The sequence below is a fragment of the Sinocyclocheilus anshuiensis genome, unplaced genomic scaffold (assembly GCF_001515605.1).
Source record: "Sinocyclocheilus anshuiensis isolate Anshui unplaced genomic scaffold, SAMN03320099.WGS_v1.1 scaffold475, whole genome shotgun sequence".
NCBI lineage: Eukaryota > Metazoa > Chordata > Actinopteri > Cypriniformes > Cyprinidae > Sinocyclocheilus > Sinocyclocheilus anshuiensis.
The window spans coordinates 897,948-915,264 of record NW_015549650.1 but is presented as its reverse complement, the minus strand read 5'-3'; the positions used below and the strand labels follow the sequence as shown (position 1 = coordinate 915,264).

The 17,317-nt window shown below is 36.5% G+C and overlaps 1 protein-coding gene across 1 annotated transcript in view; it reads right to left on the bottom strand.

Moving 5' to 3' along the window:
* Nucleotides 1-2,455: 2,455 nt before the first annotated feature.
* Nucleotides 2,456-17,317, bottom strand: part of LOC107660237 (cAMP and cAMP-inhibited cGMP 3',5'-cyclic phosphodiesterase 10A-like) — a 107,507-nt gene continuing 92,645 nt past the window's right edge. Inside the window, exons 13-23 of the mRNA XM_016449506.1 lie at nucleotides 16,697-16,730; nucleotides 15,786-15,928; nucleotides 15,324-15,407; nucleotides 14,559-14,709; nucleotides 11,697-11,852; nucleotides 10,086-10,258; nucleotides 9,052-9,163; nucleotides 8,792-8,872; nucleotides 8,488-8,576; nucleotides 5,654-6,071; nucleotides 2,456-2,775 (exon numbers count right to left, since the gene is read on the bottom strand). Of these exons, the coding sequence (XP_016304992.1) occupies nucleotides 5,951-6,071; nucleotides 8,488-8,576; nucleotides 8,792-8,872; nucleotides 9,052-9,163; nucleotides 10,086-10,258; nucleotides 11,697-11,852; nucleotides 14,559-14,709; nucleotides 15,324-15,407; nucleotides 15,786-15,928; nucleotides 16,697-16,730 (1,144 nt within the window). The 3' untranslated portion in view covers nucleotides 2,456-2,775; nucleotides 5,654-5,950. The remainder of the gene's footprint in view (nucleotides 2,776-5,653; nucleotides 6,072-8,487; nucleotides 8,577-8,791; nucleotides 8,873-9,051; nucleotides 9,164-10,085; nucleotides 10,259-11,696; nucleotides 11,853-14,558; nucleotides 14,710-15,323; nucleotides 15,408-15,785; nucleotides 15,929-16,696; nucleotides 16,731-17,317) is intronic.

The following is a 17,317-nucleotide window of genomic DNA, read 5'->3' as shown; positions in this document are numbered from 1 at the left end:
TGCATTTTTTATTATTATTTACAAATATACATATATATGACAGGGTTGTGTTTTTTGCACAAATTGGCCACTGCTACTTGTGTAGTGTAGGAGAGTAGATGGCATGTATGGCAGCAATAAAATAAGTACATAACATATACTTATGGATTAAAATGAAATTAAAATTAATTAAAAAAATAAACATTTTCCATCTTAATTTCATGTGATGGGGTTTAGTTGTTAAGCTTGACAGTACACTCTGACTATACGCCAAAAAAAAAAAGAATAAAACTATGACACTACTTACTATTCTCTGCACTACTATTAAAGGGACCTGAATTATGTCACATATGGTTGGAGTCTAAATTATTATAGGTGTAGAATGGTTAGTGTAATGCGGTTGAGTTGAGACTGAGGGACATAAATATATATTCTGTTTTTTATAAAATATCTTGCATTTTTAGAAAATACTGGACACATTGAGTTATTTTATTTTGTCTTTTCTAAGTACAAATTCAGTGAAGCTCCTCAGGGACATGACAAAATGCTTGGTGTAAGATAAGTAATTATTTTATAATAAAAAATATTCAAATGCAATAAATATTTTGATTTATTATAATGGACATACCAAACTATTGTGAAAAGCTTTTATCACTTCTTTTTGGTTAACCACCATGTTAAAATGTCTGGGGGACATAAATATTACCAAATTACAGGAATCACCTATAAATGCAGACTACAAGTACAAACTTCATTACATCATTCGCAATGCTTCATGTTGGGCTGTTTTGAAAGTTGTATTCATTATTACTGGGAACTTTCTAAATTTTATTTTTATTTATTTATTTATTTATTTTTACTTCTGTATCTCTATTGTTGGGCTCTGTTACGGCCTGACCAACAAAAAGCTACACAAAATGACCCAGCAAAGACAGAATGTTTGCTTAATGTTCCAATTACCAAACTATAACGTCATAGACCTGATTGTTATTTTTATATAAAAATAAAGAAGCAAATTACAAACCATAAGACAAATACAATAGATACATATTAAATATTAAATACACTCGTTTTCCTAATACAGTAGGCTTAACATGTATACATGTATTTAACATCTTTTGTTGTTTGATTAACATTAATGAGACAGACAGGTATTTATTTAGGCTGCTGCCCCTTTAAGACCGAATGAATGTAATATTCTGACACATATTCGGTAAGCTGAAATGTCTCACTTTACCTGCACTCATTCTAGATATACAGTATCTCACAGAAGTGAGTACACCCCTCACATTTTTGTAAATATTTTATTATATCTTAGTTATTTTGAGGGGACAGCAAATTTACACTGTTATACAAGCTGTACACTCACTACTTTACATTTTAGCAAAGTGTCATTTCTTCAGTATTGTCACATGAAAAGATATAATCAAATATTTACAAAAATGTGAGGGTACTCTATGTTCAAAATTAAGATGAGCTATTTGGACACTTGTGGGACATGTTCAGGTAAAATCTTTGTGTTACCCTGCTAGGATACCTGTGTGAAAACACACTGTTGCAAAAACTTCTGAACAACAGGCTAATGTTTGTGTACTACTTTATATATTTGTGTGAACTACTACTACTACTACTAGTTATATATATATATATATATATATATATATATATACATACATACATACACACATACATATATATAATTAAGGTGCAATTATATTAGTTATTATATTATATTAGTTAATATAGTTGCACGTAGTGCTGTTTCTATTTCAATAACCATGGTAAATTGATTACTGTAAATCTTTCCATGTAAGGAAGTAAATAAATAAATAAATACATACATGATACATACATACGTAAAAATTCACAAAATAAATATTACACCATTTGTATTTGTCAGAAATATTTAATAAAAGTAATTACTGCTCATACATTTAGATATGAGACATTTATCTCACGCAACAGTATGCAGTTTCTCTAAATGACCATTCGCTTTATTCCATGATGTACAATTTGTTCTGTACAAAACAAAAACGCTAAACTTTGTATAAAAAATATAAGTTAATTTAAAATTTAACTCTAATTAACAAAATAACAATGGTAATAATCAATAATTGTGGCAATAATATAATAGGAGCAATAATATTAATAACAATAATAATAGTCTCCAAATATAGTGCATATGAGGGGAAAGACAGCTGGTTGTGGATGATCTTGGGTGACTGAGGTGAGCGGTGCTGAATAGATCCTCTCAAATCTGACTCCGTAGTAGATGGGGTTGGTAGCATTACTCCAGAGCGAACACACACTCGCATGCACACGGGATCAGAAAGTGCATGACTGCCTAAGATAGCACCATTAGAATGTAGCTTACATCTCCAAACTCGGTCTCTCTACACAGTGCACACATCGCATGCCGCACACACACACACACACACACACACACACACACACACACACACACACACACACACACACACACACACACACTTGCATGTGCACGGGAACAGAAAGTGCATGACTGCCTAAGATAGCACCATTAGAATGTAGCTTACATCTCCAAACTCAATCTCTCTACACACAGTGCACATGTCGCATGCCGACACAACAATTGGAAGCCATGTTTAACATTCCCATATACAATGGTGTACACCTTTGGTACACTTAAAAACTAACAGGCATCTTGAAGCAGTTTGTGACAGTATTGGTTACATTCACTCATCAGTCCTGCAGTATTTACAGAAGGTCATCAGTCAGTCAGAGCTCCATAACTGTCTGCAGGGACTGCAGGTGCATCTTACAGATACAAAGAAAAAAAAAACTGATTTGAAACAAAGGCATTATATTGATGGCAAACATTGTCAGAAGCATTTTCAATTGCCCCTTCACTAAGCTTACTGTTCTTTGCTCACACAAACTTTTACAAACTGTTCCATAGAAACTGGAGCAGAATGTGTTCCGAAAGCGGTGAAGAAATGTGACATTACAAAGCATTATTCATCTGCTGATTTTGTGTAAAGAAATGTTTGAATTACACAGAAACAATAATCTTTGAAGACTGTGAATCATGTTGATTTGGGAATGAGAGTTACAAAATGTAATCCACAGTATGAACTTCTCAAGGTTTATTTAGATTTGGGAAAGGGAAAGTAATGTGTTTATCATTCTGTTCTCATTATTAGATAGTTTTAAGTGTTGTGGAAACATTTCTATCCAATTCCTTTTAAAGAATCCAAACATGCAGGATTCTTATGTACATTAGAAAAGATGAACAGTTTGTCTGGTTTTATGGTGGATGCACTAGTTAGTAAGATAGGATTGGTCGGGTATTTTGAAGGGGGCCAGTCCACAGAGATAAAGGGAGAGGTTTCAGTCATTATGTACTCTTTAAGTAAACCAATGGGCAAAGTCAAAAATGTACAAAAATAATAATTGAAATTTTGGTTCGTTTTTCACCAAACCATATCATATGCCCTCAGAACACTTGGAAAATGCAGCACGAGTTGCATGGGATCATTCTGTGATCTTTTTCTTTAATGTTTGAAGCTGATCGCAATTCACTGCCATTATATGGATCAGCGTAAGCAGGACTTTATTATTATTACTATTATCTCTCCTTCTGTGGTCTGAAAAAGAAAGAAGGTCCTACAGCACTAGAACAACACCAGACTTTTCTTTTTTTTTTGTGAACTACCCCTTTAAGTAACTGAACTAATTTAAGTCTGCAGCCTTTTTTAATAAGATGTTTATATATGTCTCTGATGAATGTATTAGTATATGTCTTTTTATTTCCCTACAGTCATTTATCTTTTATTTATTAATTTATTTATTTTGCATCAATTAATTTACAGATTTGGTGGAGTTGTAGTACCTTAAATAATAATTTATTATAATAATAATAATAAAAAAATGATTTGATGAAAATAATTAAAATAATGAAAAATAATGAAAAATATTTGAGGAAAATAATTAAAATAGCTTGAGAATCAGAAATAGTTCCATATTAAATGTTTGCATAATCAAGCAATCAATTCGGTTGTGTACATTTTCTCTTTTGAACAGATTTTGGGTAACCTTCCTCACTTTTGCAAACAATTATGACAAAATATCAGTGTGGATCGTCTTTTTAGAGTCATTGTTGTCCTCAGCTCAACATATGCAGTGCTTAACAAATTTATTAGACCACCACCCAATGTAAGGTTTTTACCAAAATAATTTTTTATGTTTCTGTAATGGTTAATCCACCAGTATGTGTAAGCTCTTTAGTCACAGTTTCTAATGCTAAAATATTATTGTTGGGATTTAATGGATTCAAAGATAGATTGCACAAAAGGTTCATCAAAAGCAAGTCTTTGGGAACAACTAGAAACTATTTGGAAGTCAACAACGATAAAAACAATGCCAGCAAGAATGCAAGCTGTTATCAAGGCCAAAGGAAGCCATTCAAAATAAAAATAAAACAGGCTATATAAGCTTTTTGGTTATTATGCGTGAATAAAGAATATTTAGTTGTTTCAGTTTGTTATTTGCCTAATAAATGACAATAACATTTTTAGTTTTAAACAAGTTTTTGACAGGTGGTCTAATAAATTTGTTAAGCACTGTATATAGCTACATAGTTTTGTGAGGATTTGAACTGAAAATAAAACTTACAAACTCACTCGATTACACTCTGCCCCTTTCTTGTTTGCCATTGGCTGCAATTGTGACAGTTTCATTTCAGTGAGGAACACCGTGACTTGTGTGTGAATACAACAAGGTTCAGAGTGAAACTTATGCCATCACAAAAGCTCTTTGCTTTGGAAGGACGTGCTTTAGGGGATTTTTCACAAAAGGTTCATCAAAAGCAAGTCTTTGGGAACAACTAGAAACTATTTGGAAGTCAACAACGATAAAAACAATGCCAGCAAGAATGCAAGCTGTTATCAAGGCCAAAGGAAGCCATTCAAAATAAAAATAAAACAGGCTATATAAGCTTTTTGGTTATTATGCGTGAATAAAGAATATTTAGTTGTTTCAGTTTGTTATTTGCCTAATAAATGACAATAACATTTTTAGTTTTAAACAAGTTTTTGACAGGTGGTCTAATAAATTTGTTAAGCACTGTATATAGCTACATAGTTTTGTGAGGATTTGAACTGAAAATAAAACTTACAAACTCACTCGATTACACTCTGCCCCTTTCTTGTTTGCCATTGGCTGCAATTGTGACAGTTTCATTTCAGTGAGGAACACCGTGACTTGTGTGTGAATACAACAAGGTTCAGAGTGAAACTTATGCCATCACAAAAGCTCTTTGCTTTGGAAGGACGCGCTTTAGGGGATTTTTGTTTTCAACTCCACTCAGAATAGGCTGTATTTCTTCATTCAAGTACTGCAAAACATTTTTGCTCAAAATATTATCTAAAACATCCATCAGACCACCAGAGCGATCGGTTTATCGTGCCTCATGCACCTTAACTGCGACTTAACATTCTTTCTGTCTGTCTTAAAACATAAATCCTCTCATTGTGTACAACATTTGTGACCAGAGCAGGATAAAAAGTACCATTTTAAACTAGACGAACCATCTTCTAGTTGCAAGTCACCCAACCAGATCGTAACTCCGGTTCGTATTTAAGGCCTCTTCAAATGTAAGACCAGGAAAGAAACTGAGATAAAGAAAAATAATCACCTAAACGAAAATATGCAGAAGCAACCTCCTAAGGACAAGTACTGCCATTCTTCTGAAGTGATCCCACACAGAGTGGACTTGAGTCCCAGCCATCAACAAGGGAGCCCTGATGTCATTAGAGTGTATGCCTCCGTCACCCACTGAGGTAACATTATGTTTTGTTTATTTTTTCTGAATGTATCCTTCCCCGCCTGGCCTCTGCACTTCCTCCTGTCTCTGCAGGATGTGGGACTGTCCACAGGAAGTCCAGTGTCTCTGGCAGGGTGTAGGTGGTGCTGTGGGACAGGTGCCACGGATTCAATTGTCCACTTTTACTGGTCCACTGTCTGATGTCTCGCTCAGTTCGGCCTCGTTAGTAGAAGCCCACGTAGAGGTGTCCTCTCCTTGCACGATTTGTTCCCATTGGGCCAGGTTTTCCCTGCAAACACAGACAGCAAAAACACAATAGTTGGTTTATAGTTTAAATGTGGCAAAACGGTCCACAAATTAAGTGACTAAAGTGAGAAATAGCAAGTTTTGCTTTCACACATTTTCGCCTCTGAACTTAAAGATGTTTTTTGTTTTTCAACATAGCACAACATTATAATAAGAAATGTTTCTTGAGCAGCAAATCAGCATATTAGAATGATTTCTGAAGGATCATGTCACACTGAAGATTGGAGTAAAGATGCTGAAAATTCAGCTTTGTCATCACAGGGATAAACTGCATTCTAAAACCTATTAAAATAGAAAACAGCTCTTAAATCGTAATATGTCAGCATTTACTATTATTATTATTTATTGTATTCTTGGTCAAATTAATGCATGTGAGGTGAGGCAAGAGACTTCTTAAAAAACTTTTAAAAGATAGTGTAGGATTTTAAATAAATATGGCTATTAAAAAATTCTTAAATACTTTTAGTAAGAATTGTTGTTGCATTTCTCAGTTGTGCTCTGTTTGGCTATAAAGTATATGGTTAATGGTGATTTGATTAATGGTAACAGTTGCTGTGTTGAAACACTGCTTTTAAATTTATAATGTAACTTGTCACTTGAAATGTAACTTGAATTAATTTGTTTATTTTAAAATCTTAAAAATGCATTTATTCTTAAATGCTTAAAATCATTATTTTCAGATAATAATATTATAAAGTGTAACTATGTTTTTCCTCACAAAACTACAATTTAAAACAAAAAACAAACCAACAACCCTGAAAAGTAGCCAAGCAGTGTTGCTGAAATAAATGATAGCTTTGATTTGTTTAACTTTCCTTTTTTTTTTTTTTGGTCAATACGTCTGTAACGACGAGTCAAGAGGAGTGAGGATCCATCTGCAGCTTTAATATCACAACGATAAATACAGTACGGAGGCAGTAACACTGAGGAGGCAGAGAATACACAATCCAGAGAACAGGCGAGAGATCAGAACAGGCAGATTAACATTCACAAACCAGAGAACAGGCGTGAGGTCGGGGCAGGCAGATAAACAATCACAGTCCAGGTAACAGGCAGAGGGTCGAGGCAGGCGGCAAGGATCAGACACGAGAGTACAGTCCAGGTTCAAACACAGAGAAGGTAATCCACAGAAAAATGCTCAGAATTGACAACCGTAGCAAATCAAGACTTCGCAATGAGAGTGTGAGTGAGCAGTGCCCCACAGAAAGCGTGTGTGAGTGAATGAGTAATTGGATGCAGTTAGTGTGAGTGAGTGACTAATTGGATGCAGGTGTAGTGCAATCAGTCCCAGGTATGAAGGCGGATGGGAATTGAAGTCCGAATCAAAACAGTCAATATTCAGGTGAAGGTTCCCTCTGGTGGAGCAAGAGAGGCAGTACAGGAACCTCACTTGTAACAATGTCATTCTCATACATTTAAATGGATCCAACTAACCGATAATAAAATCTGTTTTTGAGTATTTTCATTATTGTTTTTTTTTTGTATTGATTAGTTGTTACAACCCTAAAAATGTCAATTGAAGGCTGTCACTAGAGTAACAGAAACAATGCTATCAGGGCGATCCAAACCCAGACAGGTAGAAAGAAAATTTTTCCAGTTTTTACTTATTTATTTATATTTATATAGCATGCAGGGTAAAAACAGAGGGTTAAAACTGTTGACTATTAGACTCTCTCTTTCAATTAGCGATGCTGATGTCATTTATTGGTCCCTCCCTGATCTCACAATGACCAGGGCTCTGAAGCGTCTGGGCCCGCTGCCCACACATTTCAGTTGAAAACCTGGTGCTGACGCAGTGGCAAGGCTTTTCAAATTGTGCCGTCAACTGTGTTTGCATTCCCCACAGATCAAGCTCACAGAGGCTCGCAAGCATTCAATGAGTTTAGGGGTACAGGGGGAGAAGTTTAGACACAGACCCATCCTCACATCAGAACTAGCACAATGGCTACATTATCGAAGTCGGTTAATGTGACCTGAGCAAAGCAGCACAATTAACTCCAGTTTCAGAGCGGGAAAGAAAATGGTGTATTGTATAAAGAATATTAATATGTGCTAAACTTATTGAATTTCATTAAAAATCAATTAATGATATAAAATTATATTAATCACAATAAGCAATACTTCCATTAAGTAATATAGCTATGTCTGTAAAGCAACATAGCCACTTGGCGCAGTAATATAAAATTAAGTTAACGTGTGGTCACAGGTCTGCATATAGCAATTATAACTGTTTTAAACAAGGCTCATCCAGGAATCTGTTTTATAATATTAGTTTTGTCAAGCAGATTTTCAAATATTAGTCAATTGGTTCAATTTGCTAGTGCTTACGAAGACGGATGATTATATCACAGCATTGGAGCATTCATGCAGTCAAACACTGTGTTGAGTGTGTGACTGACCTGCAGGCTGTAAGCAGAGGACTGGAGGGAGGAAACAGCTCTGACAGGGTGGTGTAGCAGGGAATAGCCACAGCATTGTAAAACCCGACCTGAGAACATGGGTAAAACAAGACTCAGGTACTACTGAACATAGAAAGACATTAAAAAATGGCTTTGCAACTCAAATTTAGCATTTACTCTACAAGTTAACCTAATGAGCTGCCTACCTAGGCAACGTTTTAGGCACACTTCTGACGTGAAGGCATGGGATTGGAAAAGCAACGTTCTTCTAGGAGCTTGATAATGACAGAAAGTTCTGATTTACCTGTCCCTGGGGAACCTCATCCTTTTTATCCCTGTCCATCATAGGGATGGGCTGCATTCCAATCTTCTTAATTTCATCCCCCTATCATCACAAACAAGATGAACAATTTCACCGACTGTCCTTCAGAGGTCTGGCCTGCAGTTTGACATACTGCTCAAAACAATTCAGTGATTTGTTCTATTATTTAATTTATTACACAATATTGTTACAACAAGATTCATGCTTGGTTAAGAATGATTAAAAGAAAGATTAAAGCTTACCTCAGCCCAGAACTCAGCATAGATGTCATTGGCTGTGAGTTGTGTGACGGACCACAGTTTGGTCACAGAGCAGAGATCACAGGCCGTCATCATCAGACCGATCACACGGTCCCTGCGGCGGACAAATAATCACATAGCAATTCATCAGCGGGATCAGATCAGGGTGTGAGTTACACATACTAGGAATTCTCTACATTAAGATACAAAGCTATTGCTTTGCTTGAATTAAGTTGTAATAGATTTCAAAAACGTCTAAAATCATATAGTATTGACAAAGCACCCATTTCATTCACAGTCCAATTTATCAAAAACAAACAACAAAAACAAACCTTAAAACACCTAAAATGTTAGTTTTGTGAGAAATTCATTCATACAGCTTTTGATTTACACTGATTTGATTTAGTAATGTCTGCATGGTGCATTATGATAATGAGATTTTTGGAAGAAAATGTGCTTAATTGTCAAATAAAATAATAGTCAATGTCATAATAGAAAAAGAAAAAAAATTAAAAAGGCTTTCTTTGCGCAAAATAAGACTTGTTATTTTTGTCTTTTGACTTTAGGGTGAAATGCAACCTGGATATATGTTCTTTGGTGACTTTATTTTAAAGTGATGTAGTTACATGTTACATGTACTTACCATAGTAATAACAGAATTTACGCAAAGTTACAAGCAGCTAATCCTAAACCAAACCCTAACCTTTAACATACAGTAAGTGTTACTACAGTGGTTCCCAACCCTGGTCCTGGAGGCACCCCAACACTGAACATTTTGCATGTCTCCTTTCTCTGACACACCAATTTCAGGTCTCTCTACTAATGAGCTGATGACCTGAATCAGGTGTGTTTGATTAAGGAGACATGCAAAACGTGCAGTGTTGGGGTGCCTCAAGGACCAGGGTTGGGAACCACTGTGTTACTACTTCAAGCACAGCCTATGACACTGTTTCAGATGGCTCCCTGAAAATATCTCTAAAGTTGAGGTAAGATTTACAAGAGTTCTGTGATAATGGAGATGAACTATGACCTCTGACCTGTGAGCACGGTTGTTCAGGTCCAGCACCCCTGTGGCCAGCAGTTCAGTCAGCTGCTTGCGGTTGCCGAAGTACAAAGCGAGGTCTGTAGCGATGATGGCCTTCCTGATGATCTCCAGCACCTGCTCATACTCACTGGAAGTCAGGTTGGAGAAAATATTGTGCCCTTCCAGCTATGAGAAAAAAAGAGATCAATAAAAAAGCAAAAGCTCCACTTATGGGGCGTCTGGCTCTGCTGGAGAGTTACAGCGAAGCCGAAGGGACATCCAAGAGATGGCTGACAACCAACTGACTTATGATGGGAAATTTCTTAAATATGGAAATTAGAAAAAAGACATTAGACCACAAACTTTTTTGTGGCTGACCTCATGAGAATACAGAAATTAGAGAGATTTTGGGGCAAATTGTGCTCTATTCATAAATGTCAACACAACATTTAGTTATTACCACCAATGATAAGTAGGCAGTAAACAGAATTTCATTTAAAAGACAGCAGCAGTAATTCATCAAAAGATGATTAAAGGAAATTTTTGTTAAAACTGGGAATATATCCACACGTGTGATGCAGTGAAGTGCACTTCTGTAATTTAAAAAAAGCTGAATCAGACTGTTGGAGTGATGATCTACAGTCCTCTACAACTGGCTTGTAACATGGGGATCTGAAATGCAGTATCATTTCAGTACAAATTTCGGTACAAATTTTGGGGGCATGTTTATACCTGATTTGTAAATAAATGGCAATACCACGTGAATGCATCCTTGTATGTCAGCTTTTGTCAGTATGACACTCAAAGACAATGTGATGGTTTCTGCATGCAAGGCACTACAGTCAAAAACATTTTTATCAATTTTATGATTTTGGTTTCAGACTAGTGGAAGTCTTGAAGTCTTTCAGTTTTATTAATTTTATACATTTGTGTCTCTAGATTTTAATTACAATACATATTTTTAAAGTCCATTTTCTTAAAATGAAGCTTACAGCATTACAGTATTAGGTAATTTACTGTCTATTCCTATCTATATCTATAATGCATTACTTTTACATTTACAAGAAAATATCTAAGTTACTTTTTCAAATAAGTAACACAAGTTACTTTGTTTTCACATTTCTTCAATGACACATCTCTTTTCTCCTTATTGAGAGAAATTGAGGTACAGAGGCATTTCATTTAGCCTGAGGCTTATTAATTTCTCTTTTGGTGTGAAGGGGCCTTTATAGTTACCAAAAATATAACTTTTGGATTTTTTGTGATTAGAATTAAATAAGCAAGCCCAACTAAGGTGACACAAAGTAACGCAAAAGTAACGTAATGCATTACTTTGCATTACTTTAGTTAACTTTTTTATGGAGTAACGCAATATTGTAATTACTGTTAAAAGTAACTTTCCCCAAAACTGTAATTTAGTAATTGTAATTAAACTGTAAACTGTAATTTAGTAACTGACTTTAATATGCCAACAAAATGAAATGTTAATTTTGAAACTGGTTTTATCCAGTTTTAACAGTTAACATTTAACAGTACAGTTAAAATGTACACAAATAAGTGCGCATTCACATTTAGCGTGTTTGAAACTATCGTACTGAGCTGGCACAGTGTGTAGGAGCTTTACCTGCAGGATGGACACCGTCTGTGAAAAGTGATGCTGTTCCATGGTGGATGTGGAATACAGAGCAGCCAGCGGATGGTCAAACTTCTGCAGATAACTGTTACTGTAGCCGCGGTGGTCCAGGTCATGACATAAGCAGGCAATCAGCAAGCCTTTCCTCTGTGTGAGAAGTAAGTCAGTGACAGTAAAGGACCGGTTTACACCAAGAATTATAACTACAAAGATAACTATATTGTTAACTATATTAGCATCCACACCAGCAGACAATAATGTTCTGTTTATTATAATTGTGCGCTGAAGTTGAGTTGTCTAAAGCTTTAAATGTTCAAGCTCTTTAAACTGTATTCTGAATGGCTGTTGAAATTGTATCGTTCCTAAGCTGTAAAAAAAACATTATTGAAGGGATTCATTCCTCTGCTGTGGTGTAGACTTCACTATTCTTACAAAATTAAAACGATTATTAAAACTTCATAGTTATAGTTACCTTTCAGTCGGTCACTCTCGATGTCACGTCGGATGACCGACAAATTGGGATCTCGCTTAGAGAGACCAATCTACTTCGAGTGTAAACTAAACGAGCCAATGCACATTGGCATGCGATTATTGCATCCAGCTGCCGCTGATCACAGCGTGAGTATAAGTAGGCAGCAGATGCAGCGCATATTCAGCTTTTCGCTTCAGAGCCGAGTGATCACATCGTTCTGCTCCTGACTACTCTACTGAGACAGAAGACTGAACAAGTTCAGCGCGCTCTTGGAGAGCTCTTTGTGTTGGCGGTACGGCGCTTCAGCGGTGGTGGTTTCCCGTGTCGAGTGGGTTGCACACATCAGAGATGATCATCTCCCCTGTGCGCCTCAGCACGCTAAAAGAGCTTTTTCCCTAAAAGAGCAATTTCGGTGCGTCTTTTTAAAGACGACGTTGCGTGGCAAACTTGACGTTACGTGTTTATAAAGACGATGTGGGTCTTGCTATAGACAACGTATCACCCGTTTCTGGATTCGGTCGTTACCTGGCGCTGGGTGATGGTCACGATCGCTGCCTCACGTGCCTGGGCATGTAGCACGCTGAGGTGGCGTTTGTGGATGAGTCAACTTCTCATTGCGGGAAGAAGATCATCTCGGAGTCGCGGGCCAAGCTCTGTTTGCCGCCGTAGGGGTAGGGCTCGAGTGGAGACTTCCACCGGGTCCCGAGCCCTCAAGGTTGCACGATTGGTTCTCGGGGTGGTTCGCGCTGCTTCTCAGCGTCCTGCCTTTCTTCCCGGAGGTGCATGAGGAGCTCACCAGGTCGTGGATGGTACCTTTTACTGCCGGAAACCGATCTGCTGCTTCCTCCTCCCTCACCACCCTCGATGGTGGTGCGGCTATGGGGTTACAAGGGTCCCCCCGGTGGAGCGGTCGGTTGCGATGACTGACGTGCCGTCTCCGTTCCCTCCTTCAGGGAACGAGGGTTACCATACGTAACCGAGACGTTCTCACTATAATTAGTGTTTATTCTATATTTGTCCTAGTAAATATATTTATATTTATGTTTAATGTTGTCATCCTCATTGTTTTTCTACCAGGCACTGTAATGAATTATATATACAGTATATTATGTAATTAATTATATATATATGGAATACAGGTACAGGTTTGATGGTATGGTTACTTTTAAAGGTGGGTTAAAGGGTAGAGTCAACCGTATAATTAGATGTGATTACAGAAATTGATTACAGATGTAATTACATGCAGGTATTTTTTAAGTAAATGTACAATGTAAGCCGCATCTAGTGGGTTCAACTGGATAGGCTAACAAAAACATTAAAACGCAATGACACTTACATTGTCATCGCATCTCGTGCACCACTGATAAGGCTGCCTGATGCACACCTAAAATTCGAATGCAACATGCACACACGTTTTTTTGACAGCCCTATTTCTTATTATTCACTGCTTGTCAGTCTTCTAGCCAAGTCCTTATTAACAGCACATTTAAGTAATACTATTCATAATTTAGTAGTTGTAATGCAACTTGTTTAAAGAGTCTAATAATTCATAATTCATGTTTCTGGGGAACGGCCTGATTAAAATATGTCATAATGTAATCCTGAATCAACAGGTATGGATAACCATGTTAACCATGTTAGAAACGGTCCCACTTAAGTGGCCTTAACCACTATGTACTTACATCAAAAAATAAGTACTATGTACTTACTGTGTTTATATTGTATTGCAAAACACTTTTGCTGCTATTGAGGTGGGATACGGGTAAGGTTAATGACAGGTTTGGTGGTATGGGTAGGTTTAAGGGTAATTCAACAGTATAATTATAAATGTAATTACAGAAATTGATTACAGATGTAATTACATGCAGGTATTTTTTAAGTAAATGTACAATGTAAAAACATGTATGTACACAATAAGTGTATTGCATTAAATTATTAATTTATATGTTAGTACAGAAATGCCACATAAAGTGGGACCAACATAAGTCACAATTGTATCTTTGTCATAATAATGTTCAATAATTGGGTCTTTGTTGTTCAGCACACTGCGCCAGGCACTTGTTGGTTCATGAATATTAAAAATGTCATATGACATTTGCCCTGAGTGATTTGGTGAAAGGCATTGCTGGCGAGTTCTAGCCATTGTGGAATTGCGGTTTGCTACTTACACATGGTCAGTCAACAAAATAAACCTTTCTTAAATGTAATGACTACCCCAAAAAATGGAGGAATGAATTTAGTAAGTGTATGATAGTTGCTACACCCTTCAGTTACTGTAGTTGACTTTTTGTTTGAGGCTTGTAGTTTAGCATTTTTCTCACTGATGTGAGATGCATTTCTTATAAGTTCACTGTAAATGCTATTATGAGAACGACACTGACCTCAAGCTCAGTGAAGATCCCAGTGGTTTTTAGCAGGATGGCGTACATGCAGTGTGCCACCGTCACAGCATGTTTCCAGTTGTGGTATGGAACTCGTCTGTAATTTTTCCGCACTGACATAGTGAAGCGACACAGTTTCTCCTGCTCAAAGCTTTAATTACACAAAGAAAGTGTGATTGTACACCTTTGCCTTGTCAAAGCAGTACTGTACATGAGTGTTTCTTCATCTACGGGCGCTTTTATTTCCAAAGGATTGATTTTTATTAAGACAACAGGTTTAAAAGTTTTGTTATATTAAGGTTGCGTATGTCTTATTTATTTTCAAATGCCTTTTATGCATATATTTTATCGTTCTACCCTGGTCCCAGATCTAATCCTAAAATATGAAAATCATTCTTAAATGTAAATTATATCATCATCATTAATCACAGTAAAAGCAATTTAAACCGTTACACAAATTATTCAAATATATTTTGTATGCAAATGATTCACCTGTCATTTGCAGCACCAACAATTTTGCCTCAATAAAGATTTTAGTTAGTTTAAAAGTTAGCTTACTAAGAAATTATGCAAAATGTAAAAATCTGATTTAATTGTTTTCATTTAGGATAACATACTGTCTATGCATTTAGCCTTAGTGAGACATTTTATTCCAAACAAATAATTTCCTTCACTGCTATTTCTACTACATATATGCATTCATTTCTCTTATAGGATACGTTGTGACAAAACACACAGAGCTCTTAAAAATCGACACATTCTTACCTGTTTTTTCCACATGAATTGTGAACCATGTATACAAATATTGCAGGCCAAAGTTCCTCAAAAGGAGCAACGTCGAAGTGAAACCTTAGACAGAAATATGACACAGTTTGTTTGCAATTCAAATCTGCACAGGTGAAATATGAGCTAAAAAAGTGTTCAATACATCCTGATTACACTTGCACTCTTATGTAATGTCTACTTGTCTACACATGAAAATAACACCAAACCAATATATTTATAACCAATAAATAACACCAAATCAATATATTTACACCAACCAATATATTTTCTAATTCTCCTAACCTAATAAATAGACAACTAATGGCAAATTTACAGCTATTCAGTGTGGCTTGTCCAATCAGGTTTTAGAGTTGCAAAATTAAATAACTACTAAGTAACCAAATTACTAAAAGCCATTATGTATGTAAAAGTGATCTTTGACGTATGAGAGTGTAAACTCACAGTTCGATCTCTTTATATATGGCTGAAGGGAGGGAGAGATGTGTGAGGGTCTTCCACTCCTCTGATGTGCAGATGCTGTGGTACGAAAGCTTCTCCATCGTCACCCGGTAAATGCACTCTGAATGTCTTATCCGGTGATACATCTATACACAAACACATGCATACACATACACGCCATGTGTCTACGCAGATGCAAAATATAGATGCAGAATATCTAACCCTTTGAAAATATTGTGGTTGTATTTATCTAAATGGACATCCATCTATCTATCTATCTATCTATCTATCTATCTATACAGCAATATTAATAATGTGCTCACCTTCATGTTGACCTTTAACTTCAAATGGAACAATCCATGGTTTGAGAGTTGGGTCACTCTCCCTCTCTTTACTGTAGCTACAACTTATATTTATGCCACTTTGGCATAGCAATTGCTTGAATATACAGCTACAAGATCAAAATTTGATACCTTATTGTGCTAAAAACCCGTCACTCATTAATCAAAACATCTACCTGCTATCGCTCTTGATCGGCTAAAAGTGCGGGCTGGTCCACATCAACAACGACTCTGCAGTGTAGTGCAGTTTAGTAACGTCATGATGACTGATTAGATGGAGTACACGCACACTTGGGTTTTGTTTGTTAACCAATTAGAAAACTGGCAAACTGATCCCAAACCAGCCCAAATCCACCCAAACCAATTTTAACCTTACAAAATCAAATTCAAAACCACCCAACTGGGCAGAAATCCACCCAATCTGGCAACACTGTGTGACCCCACAAAGGACCAAGTGTCGGAAATCTCTCGTAGACACTCCTAAGCCTGTTTCTTCCAAACATTCACATTCTCTAGAAGGTGTGCTATTGTGACCAACGGATGTTTTATTAGACTCCAGGTCTGCACACTTACATTTGCACAGTGTGGTACTGGTGGTTTACGGGGACTCTCCATAGGCGTAATGGTTTTTATACAGTACAAACTGTATTTAAAACCTACCTCTCACAGGAAACTTTGTGCATTTTTAGATTTTCAAAAAAACACCACTTAGTATGTTTTTTTAAGCCTTTTGAATTACGGGGACGCAGGTAGTGTCCTCATAAACCACCTTCATATTGTAATACCTGTGCCATAACCATGTCATTATACAAATTTGTGTCCTCATAAACCCCCCAAACCAATGCACACACACACACACACACACACACAGAGCTGAACAAGCATAGTGCTTGTATATGATTGAGGTAAACACACAACGGTTTCTAACGTTGGTTCATCTGGGTTTAACATAATCACCTTATTGCAGATTTACACAAACCCTTTATCTGACATGTCCACTTTAACACCTACAACCACAGACCACTGTGTGTCCACATGTCCAACTCAACAATACACCCATATCATGCACGAGCTCACCAAAATATTGTTACCCTAATTTTTTTAATATAAATGAACAATTCCATAATGCACAAATGTGTGACCGTGGACCACAAAGCAGTCATAAGGGTACATTTTTCGAAATTGAGATGTATA